At 43.6% G+C, this 23,389-nt stretch overlaps 1 protein-coding gene and 1 pseudogene across 2 annotated transcripts in view; both read right to left on the bottom strand.

Annotated features, from left to right (window-relative positions):
- The window catches only part of EFR3A (EFR3 homolog A), a 162,714-nt gene that overhangs the window by 77,350 nt on the left and 61,975 nt on the right, over positions 1-23,389 (bottom strand). For both annotated transcript variants that reach the window (XM_065398651.1, XM_065398649.1), the window contains 3 exons: positions 22,547-22,697; positions 13,501-13,622; positions 8,605-8,754 (listed from right to left, as the gene is read on the bottom strand). In XM_065398651.1, coding sequence (XP_065254723.1) covers positions 8,605-8,754; positions 13,501-13,622; positions 22,547-22,697 — 423 coding nt within the window. The remainder of the gene's footprint in view (positions 1-8,604; positions 8,755-13,500; positions 13,623-22,546; positions 22,698-23,389) is intronic.
- Positions 20,914-21,053, bottom strand: LOC135875277 (U1 spliceosomal RNA; annotated as a pseudogene).

Consider the following 23,389-nt stretch of genomic DNA (forward strand, 5'->3'; position numbering starts at 1 on the left):
AAGCTGAATGAAAATTAAAATGAACAAAACCATTTTAATTTCGGCACATAACTGGTAGTAATATACATAGTGATGCTACAACTTCAATTTCTTAATTACCTACAACAGTGATATTCAATTACATTTTCTGGTGGGCCAGATAAGGCAATGTCCAAATCTTGGTGGGCTAAAGGGCACTCTCTAGGGCCAAAGGGCTTTTCAGGTGTTTGCTCTCTAGTGAGCCTGCCACCGGCCAGGGCTTGTAACCTTTCATGAGTGGTATGCCAGACTATTTATTAATCTCAACATAAAAAATTAAGCATGCCAGTAGACAATATTCTGATGAAATGTTGCAAACAACTATTTACACAAATACACTGTAATGTTATTAAAACAGCATGCTATTAATATAAATTCTATTAAAACTACAAAATTCACATTAGACGTTAAACTCATAAGAAATGAACGGACATCTAATTTTCTTTTCTTACAGCCTGAAATTTTGACATTTGCTCGCAGTCTTTTTCGGAAAGGTGCTGCACAGTACCAATCAAATTAACTGAAAGCATATCAATTACAGATCACTTTAAGTTGCATAAGTATCTGATAAAGCACTTGATTAAGTCGAAATGTAGCAACACGGTCTAGCTCCAATGTGTTTAAATGCACATGAAAAGTTTCTAAATTAAATACATAGCGTGACCGTAAACAGAGGGAAAATAAACTGAAGTGCATCTGCCCTGCTCCCATCAACTCAGCTCCCCAGCAGTTCTGCCCTCTAGCCCCTCCCATGTGCCCCCCCCCCAAGTTGTGCCCAGCCCCACCTCTGCTCTTACTGGACTCTTCCCCCCCCCCCCCAGAGTGGGGGAGGGATGCAGCGGGGTCTCCCCTCCCCTCTTCCAGGCAGAGGGCAGCTCCAGGGGTTCTCTTCACCAACCTCTCCCTTCTTAGGACAGGTATTACAGGGAGGGAGGGGAGAGGAGCAGAGGAGCCATCTCTGCTCACACAAGTTGGGGGAGGAGGGGAGCGAAGGGAGTGGACTTGCCCTGAGCTGCAGGGCTCCTTCCGCTCCCTCCTCCCCTCCTGTAAGCCCCCTCCCTTCCTGTGAGGATAGGCTAGACTCCTCAGGGAAAGGGAAAAGAACTCTGCTGTTTCCAGAGCAGGTCTGGTTGGCTGCTGCTTCCCAAAAGGCATGAAGGAACAGCTGATGCCCAGGCAAATGGAAGACCATTGTAGGCCAGATATGTGTCTCAGGCTGCCAACTGAAAAACAATGCAGTAAGTGATACATTTTGGAGACGCCTTATAATCCAAGGTCCTGAGCTGCATCCCTAGCCTCTGCATTAATCCAGCCCTGAGTACATGACAATGTTTCACTGCAGAGAACTTTGCCATTTTTCCACTGCAGCTATCAAATAATCTGTTATGAATGGGTATGTGGTAAATGCCTGCTCAGCTTGTAATAAACTACATAAGACCTCTTCCAATCCCTACTTTGAGCATTTATTCTAGAAACCATGAGGAGGAGGACTGTTTCAGGCTTATGAAAAAGAATACATTATACATATACTAGCAATTAGATAGTACATTTCTCCCTTGTAATACAGAACTGTAATAAAGTATAAAAGTGCAGTAGTGAAAAAGAATAAATGACGGTTAGAATTATAAGATGCAGCAAGTCTGAGTTTGCCTACATGTGGGGTGGGGTTGAGGGTGTTAAACCACATTGATGCCATTATTTAACTTGCAGTACGTAAGCCACGCTAATAGCATGCATAAAGGACGGCTGTGCATTTTTTCAATTTGCATCGTTGTGTACACTAAGCACGTGGAGTTCTTGGAGGATCTTCTATGGTCCTTTGTTTTTCTGCTAAGTTGTATGCATTCTGGGATTTTTCTCTCTGCGTTGTGGGATGCATAGCAGAAACCAGGAGGGTTCAAATTCTTAAAAAAACAAACAAAAAAAACCCTAGGTTTCTGCTTTCTCTGCCCCATGCTCTTTTTCTGGGTGGGTTAGCCCCATTTTCGTATTTCTGTTGGCCAGCATGGACCAAACAATGCGCCGCGCTGCACCTCTATGCTGGCAACTGTGAATATACAGAGGCAGGCTGGGCTGCATTTCGGCACTTAAAGCTGGATGGAATTGGACTCTGCCTGCTGCACCACCCAGCAGATGATGTGGCAACAATAGCAACTGTCCAGTAGCACCAGCAGCTTCAGTGGGGTGAGGATGATGAAGAGGATGACACAGAGCAGCTGATTTTAGAGGAGCCGTTCCTGAAGCAGCTTCACACCATGCAGTGCCATTTCTGGGCTCAGGAAACCAGCACTGATTGGTGGGAAAGGAGAGGTTACTAACCCTGTGAGGTACTTGGAATTCTCTGAGATGTGTGTCCCTGTACATTTTGTACTTCCCATGAACAAGCGGACTCTAGTCCCAAGAACCATTGAGGAACTACGCTTGCTGTTAAAGAATGTTCAGATTGAGGTGAAGCCTCTGACCTGCATCCTGAGACACAGTTGAGGTTTGACTAGGAGTTGCCACGGAGGATGAGGGGTGAGTTTCGTGAGGTAAGGAAATTAAGCTTGTCTTATTTTTAGGGGCGGGCTTCTTGGCGTCCTTATTTTTAGGGGCGGGCTCGTTGCTGCATCCACCACCAAGGTCCCCGGTTGGAGGTGGGTGAAGAGGTGCTCATACCCCTTTTGTGGGACAAAGTAACGCCTCTCTCCACCCCGGGCGTAGGTGGTATAGAGGCTGGGGTCTGCCAGAGCACCTTCGTGGTGTTTTGTACAGTTTTTATAAGAGGCAGTGCCACCCTGGAGGGATCCTCCAGGGAGAATATGTCGACCATTGGGTCCAAGTCCTCCACAACTTCCTCAGTTTGCATACTGAGGTCCTGGGGTATCTTCCTAAGGAGGTCCTGGTGGGCTTTCATGTCCATTGCCGGGAGGGATATAGTAGTGCCCACTACTGCCTCCTGCGGCGAGGAAGAAGGTGAGGCTTGAGGTGGGTCAGCATCTTCCTGCCCCTCCGGTTCCCTGGTGATGTGCTCAGGGACATCCACTGCCGCTGTGACTAGTGCTGCGGGAGCCGCAAGCGTTGGCAGCTCTGACAACGAACCCAATCCGGGAGGCCCGGGGTCTGCACCCCGTGAACTTCAGGAGCCCTGGGGGTGGGGGGGGGACCCACAGGCAATGAAAACTACTGATGCCGCCTTGGAACTATGCCCTTGGGCTTGGTGATAGGCCCAAGCTGTCCAAAAGGGCCATTGTACCGGGCCCTGCCACTGGGGTGGCCAGGACACCATCAGTACCAAGGGGTCCTCCGCTCTACAGTGCCGAGACCGGTGCCAGGATCTTGAGCGGTATCGGCTGTGTCGGGACACGAACAACTCCGCCTCTGACTCAGAGGAATAGTCCGAGCCCGACCAGGGAGAGGTGGATCCTGACCCGGCACCAGGGCGATGGGTAACAGTGTTGCATCATGGTGGGCTTGCCACGGTGCCAGATAGGTGGTGCTGCTGTCAGTGCCCGAAGTGATGCAGCAGATGTACCGGGTATCGGTGCTCCAGGAAGGAGAGCTACTCTAACAGGAAAGGAAAAGCTATCTACTCTTGGAAGAGAGTCTAAACCTTGCTTTAAAAAAAAAAAAAAAAAATCAGAATTAGTGATAATTAGTGCATAATATCTGTCAATGTCTTCTATCTTCTGCATATTAAAAAGCAGCGAGGGAACTGTTTTGTCCATATGCTCCAGGATGAGCTGGGGCTTGTGCCGTCTGCACCTGAACCAGTGAATGCGAGGCAGGGGACTGTGCTGTCATGGCAAACAAGTCCCACGCGGCCTTGAAAGTGTCTGGTGTGGAGGGAAGGTTAAGGTCCTCCTCCAACACCTCTCAGACTGGGGAGTCCACCAACACCGGACCTCCCCTAAAGGCCAGAGTCAACGGTGACGGGACCAATGGACCAGCCTTCTGGTGTCCCGGTGTGGGACGCATCACACTGATGTCCTGTTTACTCTTCTTGGCATGGGAACGGCCCCCCTCTGCATTTTTCTTCTCATGCGGCTTGGGGATTGTGATCGGTGTTGCACCGTTGAGCCCGCCTTCCGCGCTGGGAATCGGTGCCGATGCTCCTTATGAGAGTCCTTCCTCGGTGCCGAGGTGTCCCGCACCGAGGCCAGTGCGCTGTGCAATGAGGCTGCTGGTGCCGCCTCTTGTGCTGGTTGAGGCCAGAGAGCAGACTCCATTAAAAGGAGTTTCAGCCAATAGCCTTTCCCACTTTTGGTTCTGGGCTTGAAGCCACTGCAAATACTACACTTGTCCTGCAAATGTCCCTCTCCCAGGCACTTCAGACAAGCGGCGTGCAGATCCCCTCTGGGTATAGGATTACCACACCTATCACACGGCTTGAGCCACCGGGGCCGCAGCAGGTCTTTGACGGTACTCTCAACCTCTCTTGGGAAGCCCAACAGCTGCAGCGAAGACACTCTCCTCCTGACCACTGCAGTGAGTGTAGATCGTGCTGCAGTATCTGCAGCACCCAAGGAAGCCTGGAATATCATCTTTGCCAGGAGCTGACCCTACCTACAATGGCCTTAAACTGGTCACGATGTTCCTCTGGCAGGTGCTCAATAAAGGAATTAAGTTTGTTGTAATTTAAATAATCATATTTGACCATGAGTGCCTGATAATTTGCTATCTTGAACTGAAGTGTGGCTAAAGCATAGCATTTGGGACCAAAAAGATCAAGCCTCCTGTCATCCTTACTGTAAAGGGTGGACTTCGATCTATGCTATCTGCCTTGTTCACTAAAAGCCTTCACTACCAGGGAATGTGGAGCTGGATGAGAAAATAAAAACTCTGATTCCCTGTCAGGGACATAATACCTTTTATCTGCCCTCTTGCAAGTAGGTGGTATGGCAGCTAGGGTTTGCTAAACTGTCTTAGCAGCCTTTATTGACCAGAATGACAATTCGCAGATGTCTAGGTATGCAAAATATCTAGGAGTTTATGGCAGGACTCCTGAACCTCCTCAAAGGGAATCTGAAGCGTGTCAGCAATTCACTTCATCAGTTCTTGAAAGTGCCTAACGTCATCTGCCTTAAGAGGGTGGTGGAAGCAAGACAGCTTTGTCAGGCAACGAGGAGGAAATATTAGTAAGAGGTGTCATCTCCTTAACCACCCTTATTTCTTGCTCCTCAAAGGTCTCCTCCTTTGTCATAAGTGGTGGTAGCAGAGGTTGAGGAAGAACGGTCCCTTTTCTGTTCCCTTCAGTGGTACAAAGACCTTGCTGCAAATTGTTGACAATAGAACGTCCACAGGTCCCACCAGAGCCACTGAGGGGGCCCAAACAGCATAGGTGGAAACATCCATCTGTGTTCCTGCCACATGGGTGTCATTTGAAGTCTATCCTCCTGTAACACGTCAGTGTAGGAAGGAGAGCACTGTGTCCTAGAATAGACAAGGGAACCCTGCACATACTCCAAAGGTTGGGGGTGGGGGGGCGCTAGCTGTTCAGCTTGCAAAGTAGACAAGGGCAAGTTTGTTACTCTAGGTGAGAGAGAGGTTGGTGACCAAGAGACTCCTGTCGCTGACAAACCCCCAGCACTCATTAACAGAGGAAACTTTGGCTCTGAAGATACCATCAGGTCCTTTGCATACCTAAATTCTTGCGGTATCCATGGTATCAAAGAGAGTCGAGTGAAAACCTGTGGAAGATGGCTTCAATACTGATGCAGCTGGTACTGAGTGCTCGGCATGTGAGTAAATTGGTTCCGATTCCACCTGTAGCAAAGGTAGCTAAGCAGTCTTTGGTACCACTGATTTTCATGTTATCGGTACCAAGTGCTGCTCAGGGACGGGCTCAGAACTCTTAACAGTGTCTCTGCCGGTGTGGGTGCAGGTACCCAAACTCAATTCCCAGTTTGTCTAAACAATGGACTCCTCTCCACCTTTGCAGTGCCGGCATCATTTGGAGATTGCATGGAACTCCTCTTGGGACCTGAGGTCTCTGTGCCTTCTTGTGCATCGGTGACTGAGATTTCTTAGAGATTTACTCCTTACCTCCTCCTAGCTAGAGGCAGATGTCAATGAGGACTTCAGTACCATAGATATACTTCGTGCCGTGGTACTGCCTACATCTCTAGTGGTCTCCAGTGACCAAGACCTTGATGTGGATGGGGTGCTAGCAGTACTGGGAGGTCTATGTAGAGGGGAGTCCTCCACCATGGGGATTAGAAGCTGGTCCTAAAGCAGGCTCCATCATTAGGAGTTTAACTTGATCTTGCACTTACTGGGGATATGAGTATCACCCAAACAGCAGAGGAACTGGGAATGCCCATCACTGACCGGAATAGCCTCACGGCAGGAGAGACACCTCTTGAAGACCAGCATTCCAGAGTAAAATAATGAAAAAACTTCTCTAAGGGGAAGCTCTTAAATTATCTCTATGAATATTTTTTTTTAAAGGAAAAAGAAAATACAAAAGGAACAACTATTCCAACAACTGCAAACGCTACAAGGTAACTAATTTTTGAAGTATTAGAGAAAACAGGCACACAGAGGCTCCATCTCAGGCCGAAGGCAGTTGAGAAGGAAATGAGGGCAGTTTGCCTGTGCTGTCCCATATTATCTCAGCGAGGGGCACAAGCATGTGTGGGGCGCATGTGTGGGCCGAACAAGCACCGCTACCAAAAATCTCAGACCAAGGGCGCAGGCACACTACTTGAAGAAGAGCCCATAACTGTTTCTTAAAAGCAACCAATGTCAAGAGAAATGTTTCATTCTCCCTTTAGATGGTAGTGTGTATTTATTCATTCTCTATGCAGCTGGGCTGGAAAGTCTGGTCTTTCCTGCATAATGCTTTGATGCCATCTGCTAGAACAATATGGTTCGTACTCCTACTCTTCAAGATGCCTCTCTCTTCTGCCTCTGCATGTATAAAGTCACAATAGCAAAAAAAACGAGAAATTATTATTTGTAGCATTTAAGGCCAAGAGTCAACAACTGATAAATATTGTTTTCCATTTTTATGTCATGTGTATAAAAGCCACTTATTTGCCACTTGGAAAAGCATTAGCCATTTTTTTCTGCTGAGTGTCTTTAGAATACTATCTTTCAAATAAGCAGTTAGCCTCAGATATTACTTTCCTTTGCTCACTAAGTGATAAATTTTACCCCAGGGTCCATCTGAAATGACCTCCTTTAAGGCCTAACCCAAACCCCATTTAAGTCAGAGTCTTTCTGCGTTCATTTCTTTAATGAGTAAGTACTAATTTAGTTAACCATACGTCTGCTTCTCAGCACAGGTAGAGGTTAAGAGGAACTTGAAAGGGGGTAATGTAGAGGTGTCTCTGTCTACTTGCTCCTGAGAAGTCCTCTCTTCTAGCACAGACATCCCAAGGCCAGTGGAGGCTGGCTAGGCTGCTCTCGTCCAGAGCAGCAACACGAGGGTCCTGGGAACAACTGGCTTTTTTTCAGGCCACTTTTCCAAGGGTAAAAGCCACATGGAGACAGCTGTGTGCCTCAAAGGCCTGGGCAATCTGTATTCCAAAGACTCTCAGAGAAGCATGTAGAAAAATGGGCAGGTAGGCAATGACTGATCTGAAGTGGGGAGACATTGGTACCAGCCTAGCTTGAAATTGTTGCTGCTTTGAAGGGGAGCAAGGTGCTGCCAGCCAGAAATGGAAGAAAAAGTGAGGCAGGAGAGAACACAAAGGGCCTGTAGGTTCAGGAAAGAAAAGCAGGAAGGCACGAGAGAGAGCATGAAATGACTGCTTTGTGTAGATGTAGAAAGTCTACCGGAGCTAATAACAGGCAGGCTCTTAAAAGGGGCAGATTCAGCCACAAAGAAAGATTTGTTGAAGAATGCCTCCACAAATGGAATTAGCTTGACGCAATTCCACAGGATTAGCAAATGGACATTTGCCTGTAATACATGCTCCACAGAAGAGTATTTATCAGCAATTGTATGGCTCCAATAATATTATATAAAAAAAAAAAAAAAAAAAACCTTGATACAGATTCTGGTACATACAAAAATGCACTGGAAAAGTAACTGTTGTATATTCTCAAGAGCTACAGTGATTTCATTCATAAATATCTTTGGAGAGATTTTCCAAAAGTACGAATGGCAGTTAGATGCCAAAGAGCCATTTATAGTCAACAGCAGCTGGGTGCTCAACTGCCATTTGTGCCTTAGTTCCATATCTTGCTTCCACTTCTCCTCCCCTAAAAGAAAAATCCCAGAAACTGCTTTAAGGACTACCTAAACATTAATAAAAATCTCAACTTTAAACAGGTTTGTTTAGTTGGGCAAAAATGGTATTTGCTGATTTTTATATCAGACACTGCATGATACAAGTGATTTTTAATTTCAAAAAGCTTAAAAGGTATCTGGATAAAGAATTTGTGAACCAATTTTCAGTCTGATGGGATCTGGAAAAATTGAAATATTGATTGTTGAAAAAAATGTTTATCAAGGCAAAGATTAGCAGTTAACCATATCTATGCTACAAGTTATGCACGTTTATCAAGAGTATGTAGTGACAATGAGAGCTACTCTAACAGGGAAGGAAAAGCTTGCTTTAAAAAAAATCGGAATTAGTGATAATTAGTGCAGAATACCTGTCAAGGTCTTCTATCTTCTGCATATTAAACAGCAGCGAGGGAACTATCTTGTCCATATGCTGAGGCTCCCATATGGTTGCTCTGAGCTCATCATTAACTGTTTTACGTACTACTCCCTGAATGCCTCTGATTCCAGCAATCCGGATCCTAGGAGAGAAAAGAAATTTCAAAAGGTGGAAACGTAGCATAAGACAATGATTTATTTCGTTATTAGACAGTGTGGTTATGCAGTTTGGATTTCATTTCAGCTCTAAAATGGAATTAAATTGGAAAGCTGGTTAAAACTGCTAAGGACATACATATTGCCTTTCAATGGACACAAGGCTCCTACTGACACTGATGGAAGCAACTCATGCACACATGAGAACAATATATGGCCTTTAAAAGTTGTACTGATATGGATCTTCAGGCACATTTGCAAATATATAAAATTGTTCAACTGTACAGACTGCCTCTTAAAGCACCAAGTGCATGGCTTACAAAAAAAAAAGAAGGAGCTAATCTTTCAAGATTTTTGCAGGTTGATATCTACAAGAATGATTAGAAATGACAGAAGTAAGCCAGAAAAGGAAAGGCAGCCTGAATTGCTAGAACAGTTACATGTATCTTGATCAATGAATAAAAGTTAAACATGAAAGGGCACTTCCATTTATCAACCAAATACACCAAAAATGCTGACTGCAAAAAAATACAAACTGATATGCTCGGACCTCTACTGAGGACTTAGTCCTATTAATTAAAGCCATTTATAGAAGGATGTAAATAACGTGTAAAAACAATAACCATGTAACCGACTAAATCGTTACACGGTTAAATGTTTAACCGGGGAACTATGGATGCCGGGGGGTGCTGCAGCACCCCAACGTTTTAGGCGGGGCTCCGCTGCCAGCCCCGCATCTGGGGATTCCAGCTGCTGGCCCTGCGCTCTGCTGCCCGCCGGGATCCCAGATGGAGTTTAATCATTAACAGAAACCGATAAGCATCAAGCTTAACCGGTTACATTTTTACATTCCTAATCCATAAGTATAAATACAGGTGTAGTTTAGAAGAAACTATGTAAAACACAACTTTATACAGAAAAGGTTCTTATTTGTGGCATTGAACGGATAAATATTAAATAAATATTAAATATGTTGAAGCGCCAATGGCTATATATATATATATATATATATATATATATATATATATATATATATATATATATATATATTTTTACTTATTTTGAGAAGAGACATTGAAATGAAGAAAGCTACTAGTTATAAGAGGTGAGAAGATTTAGCATAATTGGACTTTTTAAAAATAAAGATTTTATCACGCCTTTAAAGCCATTTTAAATCTTAATTTCAGCACAAAGGAATATGGTCACTGGCCTTGATTCTTACTTCTCTAAGCTAACTGTTAGTCACATTACAGTTGCTAAACTAAACTAAAATAGTCCAAGCTTTACTTCATAAATGCCACTTTATTCACTAGGCACACAGTTAGAGGAAAATAAGGGGGCTATGATTCTGAATAATCTATTGCAGGTCTAATTAGGATTCAGTACCAGAACTAAACCTGTTTCTAGGAGTTCATGCAAGACAGCTTTAATATGGTTAATGTAAGAGGTAGAGACAGCATGTGCAAGTGATTGGGATGCATTTCAAATAGCTAGAGAAATGCATGTTTATTACTTTAGTACAAGTATAGTGCAGTCTTGTAATTCCAATTTTAAGTAGTCTAGGAATTACAGTTAAAGTGCACTGCATTTTAATCTTCCATCACAGAAAGTTTCAGTCACATAATGTCATCCATAATATTAACATTTTTGAAGTGAGATGTTTATTATTCTTTACAGGAAACTAGCATGACTTTAATCAAGAATGCTCATTTAATTCTCAGTTATACATCTTTGGTGTACAATCAAGTTTTGCTCATGTAATGGTTGTACCAATAATCACCCCTATCAAAAGGTACTTACATAGTGAAGACTTGTTCGTCTTGAGTGACTTCATTGTCCATCCTAATGGCAACTTTTGTGTTAACTCCTATGATTATCTAATTTTTTTTTATGAAGGAGGTGATGAGAACTAAGTTTTTAAGATTTCTGTACAGACAGGCTCTTTCAATCTGACCCTTAGAATCAATTTGGAGCTTGAGACTCTGAGTTATATGAGTCTGTTTAATGTCCTGAAAAATTTGCTAGCTCATTTGCCAACATGAGTAGGAAACTTGTCCTGGAAAGTAGGGTTCTGCAGAATTTAAGCTTTCATTAAAAAAAAAAAAAAAAAAAATCCTAGCCTTTAGGGAAGTCTCTTTCACAATGATAATGTAAACTAAATTGGATCAATTCAGAGTTACTTCAGGCTGACAGGAAACTTAGACATGAAAAATGCAAATTATTTAAGGCCAAAATCCTGCCCCTGAACACCGGGAGGAAGGTATACTTCTCCTCTGATCACAGTGGGAGAAAAGCTACTTATTCCTGCACTATGTGGGAGGAAAAAGGCCAGTGGATCTATACAGCAGCACCATAGGCCCAGCCCTCATATCCTTACTGTCACTGTTGTGCAGAAAACCCCCGTGAAGCTGGGGCTTTTGTTGTACTGAAGGAACATGAATCCTCCATCTTCTGGCATAATTCCTGTACAGGAGAATGGCCCAGCTTCCACTAGAAGAGGTCTCTTCCAATACTCAAAAAAAGGTGCTGGATTTACATCTGAATATCGTAAGCATATCAGATGTATGTTAACCTTGAAATCCTTCTGCATCTTAGTTTTGTCTCAAAAAGACTAGATATTTGGAACTACTGGATGATTTGTCAAAGTCTGCAGTCTTATGACAACCGTATTAGGACACACTCTAGTTTAAGGCCAGGACCTATCCCCGTTCCTGTTGGTGTGAGGAACAAGATTGGAAATTACCAGAGTCGTGTTCCAACCCCATCTCTATGATCAGCAGGCTTTATGACCTTGTCCAAGTTGATAAGGAAACTAAGACCATATGGAATGGGATGGTCTAGACCATATGGGATGGGATGGTCTAGACAGTATTTGGACCTGCCATGAGGGCAGGGGACTGGACTCGATGACCTCTCGAGGTCCCTTCCAGTCCTAGAATCTATTAATCTAACCTTTACAACTCGTAAAGCACTTTGAGTTCTAAGTAAAAAGTGCCATAAGTGTTGATTATTTTTAATGACCATGCAACCACTGAAGCTTCATGTTGTCCCTGAAGATGCATTGTGAGTATGCTTTCCTTAATAAAAATATACAGCTTTCAGATGAATATTTCAGTTATTTCTTAAACTCCTCTGAGCAAAGAAAGTGTCTTTTGTACTACACCTAGCAGAGTAGGCCTCCACCCAATGCTGACTACTATAAATATTTAACAACAATTTGGATTTTTAGTGTTGAAGGCTAGCTGAACAATCTAATACATGAAAGCAGGAAAAATCAGTATTGTTATAGGTTGGGATGAACCTTGCTGGTGGGTGTAACACCCACCTTTCATTCAGAATAAATATAGAGGCCATTACGCTCCCTTATGGAACCTGGTAGCTGAAGCAACAGTGACCTCCCACCCCAAAACAGGCACACCACCCAAAACAAAGGAACACGTAGGCAAGAGGCTTAGCTGGCTATTGTTTTACGAAGGCTGTGTATCTGTGAAAGAAACAAAGACCAGAGAACCTGAGAGAGAAAGCACAAGGAGGCCCCAGACAGCAGCACTGGTAGCACATCACTCTCCTAACAGTGTGAAAAAGGGTAACAATATAGTGGAGTTATAAATCATTCTATAAAAAAAGTTCTCACAAATTCTAACATGTTTGAGTATTTTCAATAATGCTTATACATAGTTTACAGAACAAATGAGAACACTTCACTAGAGGGAGCTAAAGACCAAAAAACATAGTGTTTATGTAATACTAAAAAACAAGCCCATGGTGCAATATACTGACGTTTTATGAATTAAAGTGTTTTTACACTATTGACATGCTGGCCCTTAAATTACACTAATTTATATACAAAATGCCATCCCTAACCACAGCTTACACTCCCACTACACAAAATGGACTAACAGTGATCCTACCAAACAAAGCAGAAAATGTTATGGTAAGCTGGCAAATCCATTCCTATATCTATTTACGTTTTAACATACAAAAATCACCATGATGTTTATACTTTAGATAAACTGACTAAAGGTAACTGTTTGGAAGTTCACTACTGAAAATTCAGCTAAGCTTAGACAGTTTATTTTATACCATAATATACTTTTGTACTATTGTAGTAGTAAAGGATTTTGATTACTTATACAAACTAAATATTTCCTTTGTAAGTGAAGACTTGTTAGAAGCCTACTACTCAGGACTAGAAGGGAACCTGGCGCCCTAGGAGAACCACAATATTAGCCCTTCCCCTCCTCCATTCCTCAAACAGCTTCACCTCCCTCTTGGAAACGCAGTGGCAGAGGTCTACCCAATTCCCTTCCAGAGAAGTAGAGGCAGCAGCATGGGGCCCTCTTCTTCCCCAACCTAGAGTAGCAGCAGGGATCCCCTTAGAAGCAGCAGGTGCATCAACAGGGGTCCCCCTGGCCTCCCGATTGAAGTATCAGTTAATCAATACTTCAATTGTGAGGTCTGACTTCTCATGTGACTCATATGGTTGTAGGCTTGACCCTATGTCCCTTAATATATTTGGTGCAATCTTGCAGTCCTTGTTCAGGTAAAACTTAACTACACTGGGAGTTTTAACTGAGTAAGACTTGCAGTACGTGGCCTATTTTCCTGAAATAATGCACAGGTTCTAATGTTAGTTCCTTGAACGATCACCGAATGTTATAACTATTGTATACTTCTCTTCTGCTTTAGTTTTCCACAGAGTACATAGCAATACAATATAAACGGGTACTTACTCAGTTCGTGTTTCTGGATCACTGTGACAGGAATGACACATGGCACTAAATCGAGAAACAAAAAAGTCATAGCGTCTGTGATACGAAGGGGTGTCTTCCTCAATGTTGGCAAATTTGACAAACTAGGGGACAAAAAAAAAAAAAAAAAAAAAAAAAAAGGACGGTTAGAAAACTTTTTGTAACAAGTTTCCAAAAAGAGAACTAGAAGGCTTTTTAGTTTCTAACTCCAGAAATTTCAAAAGTGGCTGTTCAGTATTTAAATATTCAACTTTGTAAACATTAAACAGAAAAAATAATCCTCATGTTGCAATGCAGTGTAGAATATCTGCACAATAAGAGCAGAATTAATAATTTATCCTGATTTATTTGGTTAATCTAATAAAACAAAAAGGAAACACACGGGGGGATGAGGGGGGGCGGAGTAAATAGGCCTTGCCCTAATATGCTCCAGAAAAATTTCAGCCCAGCTCAGAAAACTATAGATCCTAAGTGATTTTTTCTTATTTTGGATTAATATGCTTAGCTAATGGATTTGTTTTTTAAGTGTAATTTTCCATCATCTTATAAAATCTGTGAAGACCAAGACAGCTGGCCTTGCAATCTAATGGTAGGTCAACAAGCTATACAAAAGTGATCAGTTTTGTTCACAAGCCTGTTCTCCGGGCCAGCAGAGGCCAAAGGCATTGTGTAGGCCATGAAATCAGAGCCTGGAGGTGAGGGAGAAGGAGTGACCTCATGTTGCTGCAAATGATTCACTTTGGGTCACACGGAGCAACACTGGCAGGCTGTAGAAGGAACTGCTTTAACCCTCACCAGCTAGAGGAAGGACAGTCACAAGTATTTCCTTTGAAAGAGTGAGCATTCATGGGAGATCCTAGAGGACTCTTCCTCTCCAATCCTGTGAAGTCAGTATTGCCAACCTCGAGCATGTAAACATGTGTCCAGCCCCAAAAAAACATGATACAAAAGAGCCATGAGTTTTAAGCCAAAGTAATAAATGCTGGGTTCTTTTTTTCTGCCGTCTGGTTAAGTTTGAGGCTTTAACGTGCACTGGCTTCAAATTTCTAACCTTTTCTCTATAACGATGAAGGTTAGAAAAAAATTAAAATGAAAGCTGAGATTGTCATACCATCTCTTGATTCCAGCTAGTGGGGGTTTAAATATATCAAATGTCATAAAATTCACCACCAAAAAAAAAATCACGAGAGTTGGCAACAGTTTTATCCTAATTAAAAACAAAAAACAAACAAAAAAAAGGTTAAATTGCTGTACATTTTATTTTCAAAAGCTGTTCCATTTGCAGCTGCATTATTTCAAAGTGATCTAAATGCAATTGCATGAAATAGAGCATACCTTGTGGTTCGTGAACATGTAAAATTGAAACAAAGTGTTGCATCATAACATTTTTGGGGGAAAAAGGCATCTACCCATCAAACAACCTCACAGAGCTGCTTGCCAGATTGAACAGTCTATCTAAACTATGTACCAAATAATGGCATCTCCTATTGCTCAGTGGCATTTGAAACAGAAATTAACAAGCAGCATTCAATTTACAAAAATTCACAAACTTAAGCAGAATTTCCCTAATGCCACGTGGTTTGCACAAAATGCTTTGAACATTATAAAAGTTAAAAAAGTCCATAAATGATACAGGATAATGCTGAACGTTACCTAATGTTATTTTCAACTTTCAAACTCTAAACTATCAAATGCATTAGTAGCCCCACTGAGTAGAAAGGTTGACAGTGTTTTTATCCTTTACAATGCTATACAACAGGGGTTGGCAACCTCTGGCACGCGGCTTGCCAGGGTAAGCACCCTGGCGGGCCGGGCCAGTTTGTTTACCTGCCGCGTCCGCAGGTTTGGCCGATCGCGGCTCCCACTGGCCACGGTTCGCTGCTCCAGGCCAATGGGAGCTGTGGGAAGCGGCACGGGCTGAGGGATGTGCTGGCCACCCCCAATGGCCTGGAGCGGCGAACCACGGCCAGTGGGAGCCGCAATCGGCCGAACCTGTGGACGCGGCTGGTAAAGAAACTGGCCCGGCCCGCCAGGGGCTTACCTTGGCGAGCTGCGTGGCAGAGGTTGCCGACCCCTGCTATACAATTACTGGCTATAAAAATCAACATTTGCTACAACAATGAAAAGTTCTTGATTCAAAAGAACATGTGAGTGATGTGATCCAGATGATATTTGTATGGCTTCTGCACTAGAGAGAGTTGCTGAAGAAGCCTTGGGAGATAACTGACCCCCACAAATTTAGTTGCTTACACAAAAATATTGGTTTAAAAAAGGAATGGAACAGTTCAGACCAGAGAAAAAGCTCTGGATGCCACATCTAAGAATTCAAACTGTATCTCTGACAAGAAATTAGTATCTTTTAGCATCTAGATGGACTTTTGGTCTGACCCAGTGTGGCTATTCTTATGTTCTTATCTCAAAGTCCCCAAATGAGCCAAACTTGAAGATACAGTTGACACTTCTTTACAAATCACCAAGCACAGTCTAGAGCAGTATTTCATAGAATCATAGAATATCAGGGTTGGAAGGGACCTCAGGAGGTAATCTAGTCCAACCCCCTGCTCAAAGCAGGACCAATCCCCAGACAGATTTTTGCCCCAGATCCCTAAATAGCCCCTTCAAGGATTGAACTCACAACCCTGGGTTTAGCAGGCCAATGCGCAAATCACTGAGCTATCCCTCCCCCTTCCCAACGACCAGCCCATGGACCGGCACCAATCCCTGAGATCTCCCTGACACAGTTTAGAAAGGCAGCAAGTCGGTACCTGGTATCAAAAAAAGTTGAGAAACACTGATCTAGCGCATCCCTTCCATCATGGTCCCTGAACTTTAGAACTGGCCTGTATCAACAGGTCATCCAGATATGACTGGAAAAGCCATGTGGAATCTGCAGCAGTCACTACCATGATATTTTATTTTTTTTAAATTCAGGGGCACTGTACAAACTTGAAGGTGAGAGCTCTGTATTTGAGGGAGATATAATGAAACTGTTACCATTCATTATCTTCCTCTGCCCTGCATCTCTTTCTCCTGTTTCCTCTGCAACATTAGTTCTGTATCCAACAACCTCGCTGCCATCATTTTACCTACTGAGAGCTGTAGTTCCAGTTTAAATTTAGCAGATTTCTTACAACTATATTCTAAGCATCACTGAAAAAGCTGGCTCTAAAACCTGAGATACTGTACAAAAATGTTCTTCCTGGAAACAGAATACACTGGGTTGTCACATGGTAAGAAAGTGACTAACAATCAAACCAATGTTCTAAGGTCTATTGCCACTCATTTGTCTGAAGGAGAACAGCCCACAGACATTCACTGTAGAACATAAGCAACAGAGCAAAGTTTTCTCTTGACACACTATTTTATAATTTTTTTTTAAAGCTTTCCTCTTTTTAAGGGCTTCAGGAATAGGCTTCAAATACCCACTGTCCTATTGTTTGTTTCACAGCATTGCTAATTATGTGGCAGTGTGATTAATTAGGTTCTTGTCTTCAAAATGGCTTTTTTAGACAAATCAATCTTCTACAGTGTAATGAACCATGAAGTTCAGGAAAGAGGAAAAAAGGAGGACATAATTTTAACATGTTCACAAACGTTCAAACATCTTCAGAGCCTATTCAAGTAATTTGTCCAGATCAATTCTTATAAAAGACTTTTGGTTTTGTGGTGCATGATCCACCTTCTATGGGAACAGAAGAGGGGGTTATATCATTTGGATGACCTCTGTCTCTCAGGCCTTGTCTACACTACAAACTTAGGTCGATGGAAGCCGCCTTAAATAGACGTAATAATGTATGCATCTACACTACCAGGTCCCTTCCGCTGACTTAAGTCGCCTGTAACAGCAATTTCATTACTCCACCTCTACGAGAGGCGTAGCACTTAATTTGATATTGATGGGTCAACAGAGAGGTAGCGTAGACACAGCTTTGTGTAGTTTGACTCAAACGGCCTACAGGAGGTGTCCCACAATGCTCTGCTGTAACCGCTCTGGACATCGCGATTCTCAGCAGTGACCCCACCACTCCCCCCCAAACACACTGTGGACATCTCCCAGGAGTATGAGTCCCGGGCCACCACAGGAAACAACAAGGAGGACATTCTGGAGGAGGACAGGAGACAGATGAGCGGTGGATCCATTCTCCCTGACAGCCAGAACCTGTTTTTAACCCCAGAGCCCAGCCAGTCTCAGGAAAGTATGGTGGCCGAGCGTGATGCCGGTGAAGGCACCTCTGGTGAGTATACATTTCCAAACAAACTGTAGGTCTTACATGCTATTATACTTTATGTTTAATCTGAACAAAAAATGAGGTGCATTGGCTATCTGCTTCGAAGTTGCTGCTCCAGCTACACAGATGGTGCTCCCCGGGAAAGACTGTTTATGTGCACAGGGATGGCCCGGAATCCTCCATGGAGATCTCTAGGAAACTTTCATGAAGGTACTCTGCAATCCTTTGCAGAAGGTTTCTGGGGAGGGACTGCCTTATTTCTTCTACCACGGTAGGACACTTTCCTATACCACTCCACTATTAACTCTGCTGGTATCATTCTGGTACGCAGCATAGCAGCATAAGGACCAGGTCTGTACCCAGATGCATGCAGCATCTGCTCCCTTGCCGCCTCTGTTACCCTCAGGAGACTATCACATCACATAAGGTCACCTAGAGAAAACAGGGAAGTTTTCATTACAAGTGCTTGTACCACAAACAATGGAGCATGTGATCCACCTCTCCCGGTGAATTCCGGGTCCCTCAACCAAGCTTTGCCTAACGTGACATTGCTTTGGTTGGCAGGGATTGGCATCTACTAAGACAGTGGCTCTCAAACTTTTGTACTGGTGACCCCTTTCACACAGGACACCTCTGAGTGCGACCTCCCTTATAAATTAAAAACACTTTCAACACTATTATAAATCCTGGAGGCAAAGTGGGATTTGGGGATGGAGGCTGAAAGCTTGCAACCCCCCCACGTAATAACCTCGCGAGCGCCGAGAGGTCACCCACTTTGAGAACCCCTGTATTCAGACAGCGTTAAGGAAAGGGGGAGGAAGAAGGCTTCCTGTGTTATCCCCCACCCCATGGAACCGCCTGAGAAACAGACAGCGATTTGGGAGTCTTAACACTGGCACTGGTTCTCAAGCAACATCCATGTTGCTAGGGGGAGGGGGCATTGTTCACCTGCCCACTTGTGCCCTCAATGTGAATTTCCCACAAGTTGCAGCACAAGGCTCGTTGCCCATGCCATGGGGCCATACTCATGTTGGCTGGAACAGTAAACCGACTCATTGAATAGCTAGGGATTCTGATTATGTTCTGGCTTGCACTGGAGTGTAATAAAGGGAGTGTTTTTTTTTTTTTAAAATACCAACCTTGCACCAGAAGCAGGGTAGAGCTAACAATGGTTGCCTTGTGCTTTGCATGCCTTATAGCCGAAAGCTTGTCCTACAGTGCATCCTCCAAACCAGGAGAGGTTATCGCAGATCAAAAGGCAGAAAAAAAAGGACACAGGATGATGACATGTTCAGCAAGATAATGAATGCCTCAGGGACAGCTGAGACGTAGCTCAGAGCCTAGAGGATTTCACTCTCCGAGAAACTGGACGTGGACATGGAGAGCAGGAGAGCATCCCAGGACCGTGCCTCACAGGAAGAGATGCTGCGGATTATGAAGGACCAATCAGACATATTGAGATATCTGGTTGAGCTTCAAGAAAAACAGATTGAGGCTAGACTCCATCTGGAGGCCTTGCAGAACTGCCTGCAAGCATTACCCTGTTCACAAACCCCCTGCCCCAAACGTTCCAGGAGGCAGTGGGGAATTCAGTATCCCTTCCACTCAACCCTAGGGGAGGATACACAGAACAAAAGGAGCCCATCCTTGACCTTTGATGCTACCCATGCTTTCAAAAAACAATCTGACTTACTTGGTTTCTCCCCTCCCAATTTTATCAGCCAGTTTGCCCAAGGTTAACTTATGTTTCTGTTCTTTCAGTTTCTTTGTGTGTATACAAATAAAAGTAAACACTTTTGTTTCATTCTATGGCTTGCAGTAGGCAGCAGGCTGCTTGCATGACATCACAATGTTCCATGTGACGGCTCCTGTCTCTGCACTGCAAATACTGCAGGATAAGGCACACAGTGTTAGTAATGCTCACAACAAGTGTGCACAGCTGAGCAGGCTCCATGCTTCTCAGGCTATGGTGTATGTGCAGGTAAGGCAGGCTTTCAGAAAAAGGCGCAAAAAAACATGGGCTGTTTGCCGTTGATATTGGGAGGGAGGGAGGGAGGGAGGGAGGGAAAGTACATCATGGGAGGCCGAAGACATATTTCCATTCCCCCCCGCAACAATGTTTCAGTCCCATGAGGTGTTGCAAGCCCTTCCCAAAACATCCTGTGGTTAGTTGTACTGTGGGACAGCTATCCATGGTGGACTGGTCTGTGCATTGATGCAAGTGCTGCTAATGAGGATGCACTCCACCAACACAATGAGCGTGGTGTGGACACGAAGGATCAACTTAATACGGAGGCTCGATGTTGTCTTACATAAAATTGGCTTAAGTTTGTAGTGCAGATATGACCTCAGTGAAAATGGAACCAGTTTCCTCAAGAACAGACTGGTGTTAACCCAATAACAAAAGGAGAGGATGAAAAGAAGGCACAAATGAGCACTCAGAGCACAAAATCATGATGACGATAAAATTAATCATGAAACTAGAAGTTGTGAAGAGAAGGAATTATTTGAATTGCCTATACGTTAATGCTCAGAGCCTAGATAACAAACAAGATGAACTCGAATTGCTCATTTATTAGCATAAATTTGATCTAGTTAGCATTACCGAAACCTGGTGGGATGATTTTCATGACCGATATGCTAAAAATCAATGGATTTTTTTATAGCCTATTTAGGAAGGATCAAGTGAGCAAAACGGAGGAGTGGCTACTCTATGTCAAAAATTACATTACCTGTTTCCAAGTCACTGACAGCTCAGGACAAAGTGATCTTTCTAAATATTGTAGATGACAATTTTCTAATGCCAGAAGTCACATTCAACAGGGGGTGGGGGGGCAAATCTATATTTAGGGTGACCAGATGTCCCGTTTTTATAGGGACAGTCCTATTTTTGGGGACTTTTTCTTATATAGGCGCCTATGACCCCCCACCCCGTCCCATTTTTTCACAGTTGGTATCTGGTCACCCTATCTATATTGGACCTCACCTTGACAGACAGAGGAACCGATCACAGAACTAAACATTAGTGGTAGCTTCGGTATGAGTGATAATGATTTGATCATATCTGTAATGTGCAAATAGAATAAAGTCCAAACAAATAATATATACGGTGACGGGGTTAGGCCAGACGGCTATAGGAGAGTGATTTTTAATTTTTTTTTTTACACTGGGGAAAGCACGAACACAGTCCCCCACTACCACATTTGTGGAAATCACAGGGGTCAGCACACCCGCAGTGCAATGGATAAGCCTCAGCCTGGGAAAACTACCTTCGTGATCATGGTATCGCCCCTGCCAGGTAAGTATAGAAGGCCGTATATAGAAGGGGTATATTAGCCCCAGGATAAGCAGGTCCCTTTTCCCCTGGTAATTGAACAAGGGTTACTCCACATTAATTAGGATACCTAGGGTCAATCAAGGGCCTGCCAGAACCTGTTAAAAGCCTCCCCTCCAGTCAGATAGGTGCACACAACAGGAGCTGTGGGGAACGGGCGTGCTACTGGAGAGCTGGACAGTGCAGACACTGGTAAACACTGGAGACCGACCTCACAGATACAGAGGTGAAGAGCAGGGGAAATCCTGCCCAACAGGGAGTACAGCCCTTCCAGGCCCCAGAGGTTTGGGGAGAAGAGACCTCGCCAGAGGGGGGAGACTAAACTGGGCTCCTGGCCTGCCATCACTACACCCGTAGTAGTTACCGGAGACTGAGGCTACATCTACACTACAGGGGGGGGTCGATTTAAGATACGCAAATTCAGCTACGTGAATAGCGTAGCTGAATTCGACGTATCAGATCCGACTTACCCTGTTGTGAGGACGGCGGCAAAATCGACTGCCGCGGCTCCCAGTCGACGGCGCTTACTCCCACCTCCGCTGGTGGAGTAAGCGCGTCGATTCGGGGATCGATTGTCGCGTCCTGACGAGACGCGATAAGTCGATCCCCAAGAGATCGATTTCTACCCGCCGATTCAGGCGGGTAGTGTAGACCTAGCCTAAGAGGCTCCCCTCCCCCTCCCGTCAGGGAGGCTGGGAGCAACCCCTGCCCAGACAATGTGGGGGCAGTAAACTCAGGGGTGTGGGGAAATTCCCAGGGAGAGAGGAATCCCCCAGCCCGCCACTAAGAGGAAGCGCGGAACCCACCGAGGCGGAGGAGAAGGAGCTCTGCCGCAATACTTAAAGAGAGACAAATTCACAAAGCTGAAGCAATTGAGCAAAATCAATTTGGAGCACGAATTTAAACAGAAAAATGTGAACGGGAATTGTCTGAGAACATTTTACTAAATGCCCAAAAAGCCAGGGACTTTCTTCCAAAAAGAGTTGTAAGTGGCATGACTGCTGCCAATATCCGAATCCCATTAACATTAAGGTCAAGAGGATGGGAGCTGTTCACGACGATATGCTACTATTAAATGAAGGTTGTTAATATCGGGATTGCTATTAAGCAGAATCTACTTTACTGTGCAAACAGAGGAAGACTGGATGGACCCCATAAAGGGGAAAAGACCAAATAAAATCAGTTGTATTCATGAGTGAGGCATTCACCTCCAACTTTTACTATGAAAATCATTTTATACTTTTAGTAGGATAAATATCCATAGATAAGAATTATTTTGATAGTTAAGCTGCTTATAGATACATTCATATGGGTCATACAGGCACTAACTACATGCAATCTCAGGCTTTCATTACGTTTTTTCCTTCGATTGAATACCAGCTGAACATCTGGCATGACAATCTCTCACCACCTCCAATCTTCTATGAACTTGATTCAGATTTGGGTTAGCAAACGGTTTACTCACAGAATTGGTTCCAAGAACTTGCAGCTTTGGTTCCCCTGACTCTAGAAGCTTGGCCACCATCTGAAGGAAACTTTCCACAAATGGTTTAATGCTTTGAGAATGGCAAGCCATTAAAAGTTGGTCCAGTGCCTCCATGGCGATTAAAACATACCTGAAAGCAAATTGAGAAGAGATCCATACAGATGCACATTGTGTGTCATATTTACCTTGGCCCAAACTTTTACATGCTTTTATTTAAGCTTATATTATAAAAACTGGAAAAAAAAAAATTAAATGTCAGATTGGTGTAAGGCACATCACCCTAATATTCTCCACTTATTTCAGAAGTATATTTTCGAAGACAAATCAAAGAAAGTAAAGATTCCGGGGTATTCCTGTTGAGAGTTTTTTTTAATATCTTATTTTTCCTACTTTTTATTTTGTATTAAAGGCACCACTCTTCTAGTCAGTAGAGGGCCTTCAGTCTACCAAAATCCCAGTATGACAAGACAGCAGTGTATCTAAACTTCCACAGTTTAAGGAAACATCTCAATCTACACAGATCATGTTAGTGAGAGGGAAGACTGCTGATCAGGAGGGGTGTTTACTGTCACTCACATACTGACCGTTTCCATAAAAAAAATTCTTAGTTGTTTTTACATCTATACCTCTTTATCTTCAATGATAACTGCCAGGCAGCAACAACATTCTCTTCCAATTCCATGTGCTGTCTGTGTCATTTTTTTTAATCTCTTTCAACTTTATGGTCTCTTCCCCTCTCTATTTTCATTATATATTCTTCTCCCCTATTCCCTCTTTGGGAAAGTACAGGAAAGACCATTTCCAACCTGTTCCTCTGGGGTG

This window comes from Emys orbicularis, chromosome 2 (genome assembly GCF_028017835.1).
Source record: "Emys orbicularis isolate rEmyOrb1 chromosome 2, rEmyOrb1.hap1, whole genome shotgun sequence".
Classification (NCBI taxonomy): Eukaryota; Metazoa; Chordata; order Testudines; family Emydidae; genus Emys; species Emys orbicularis.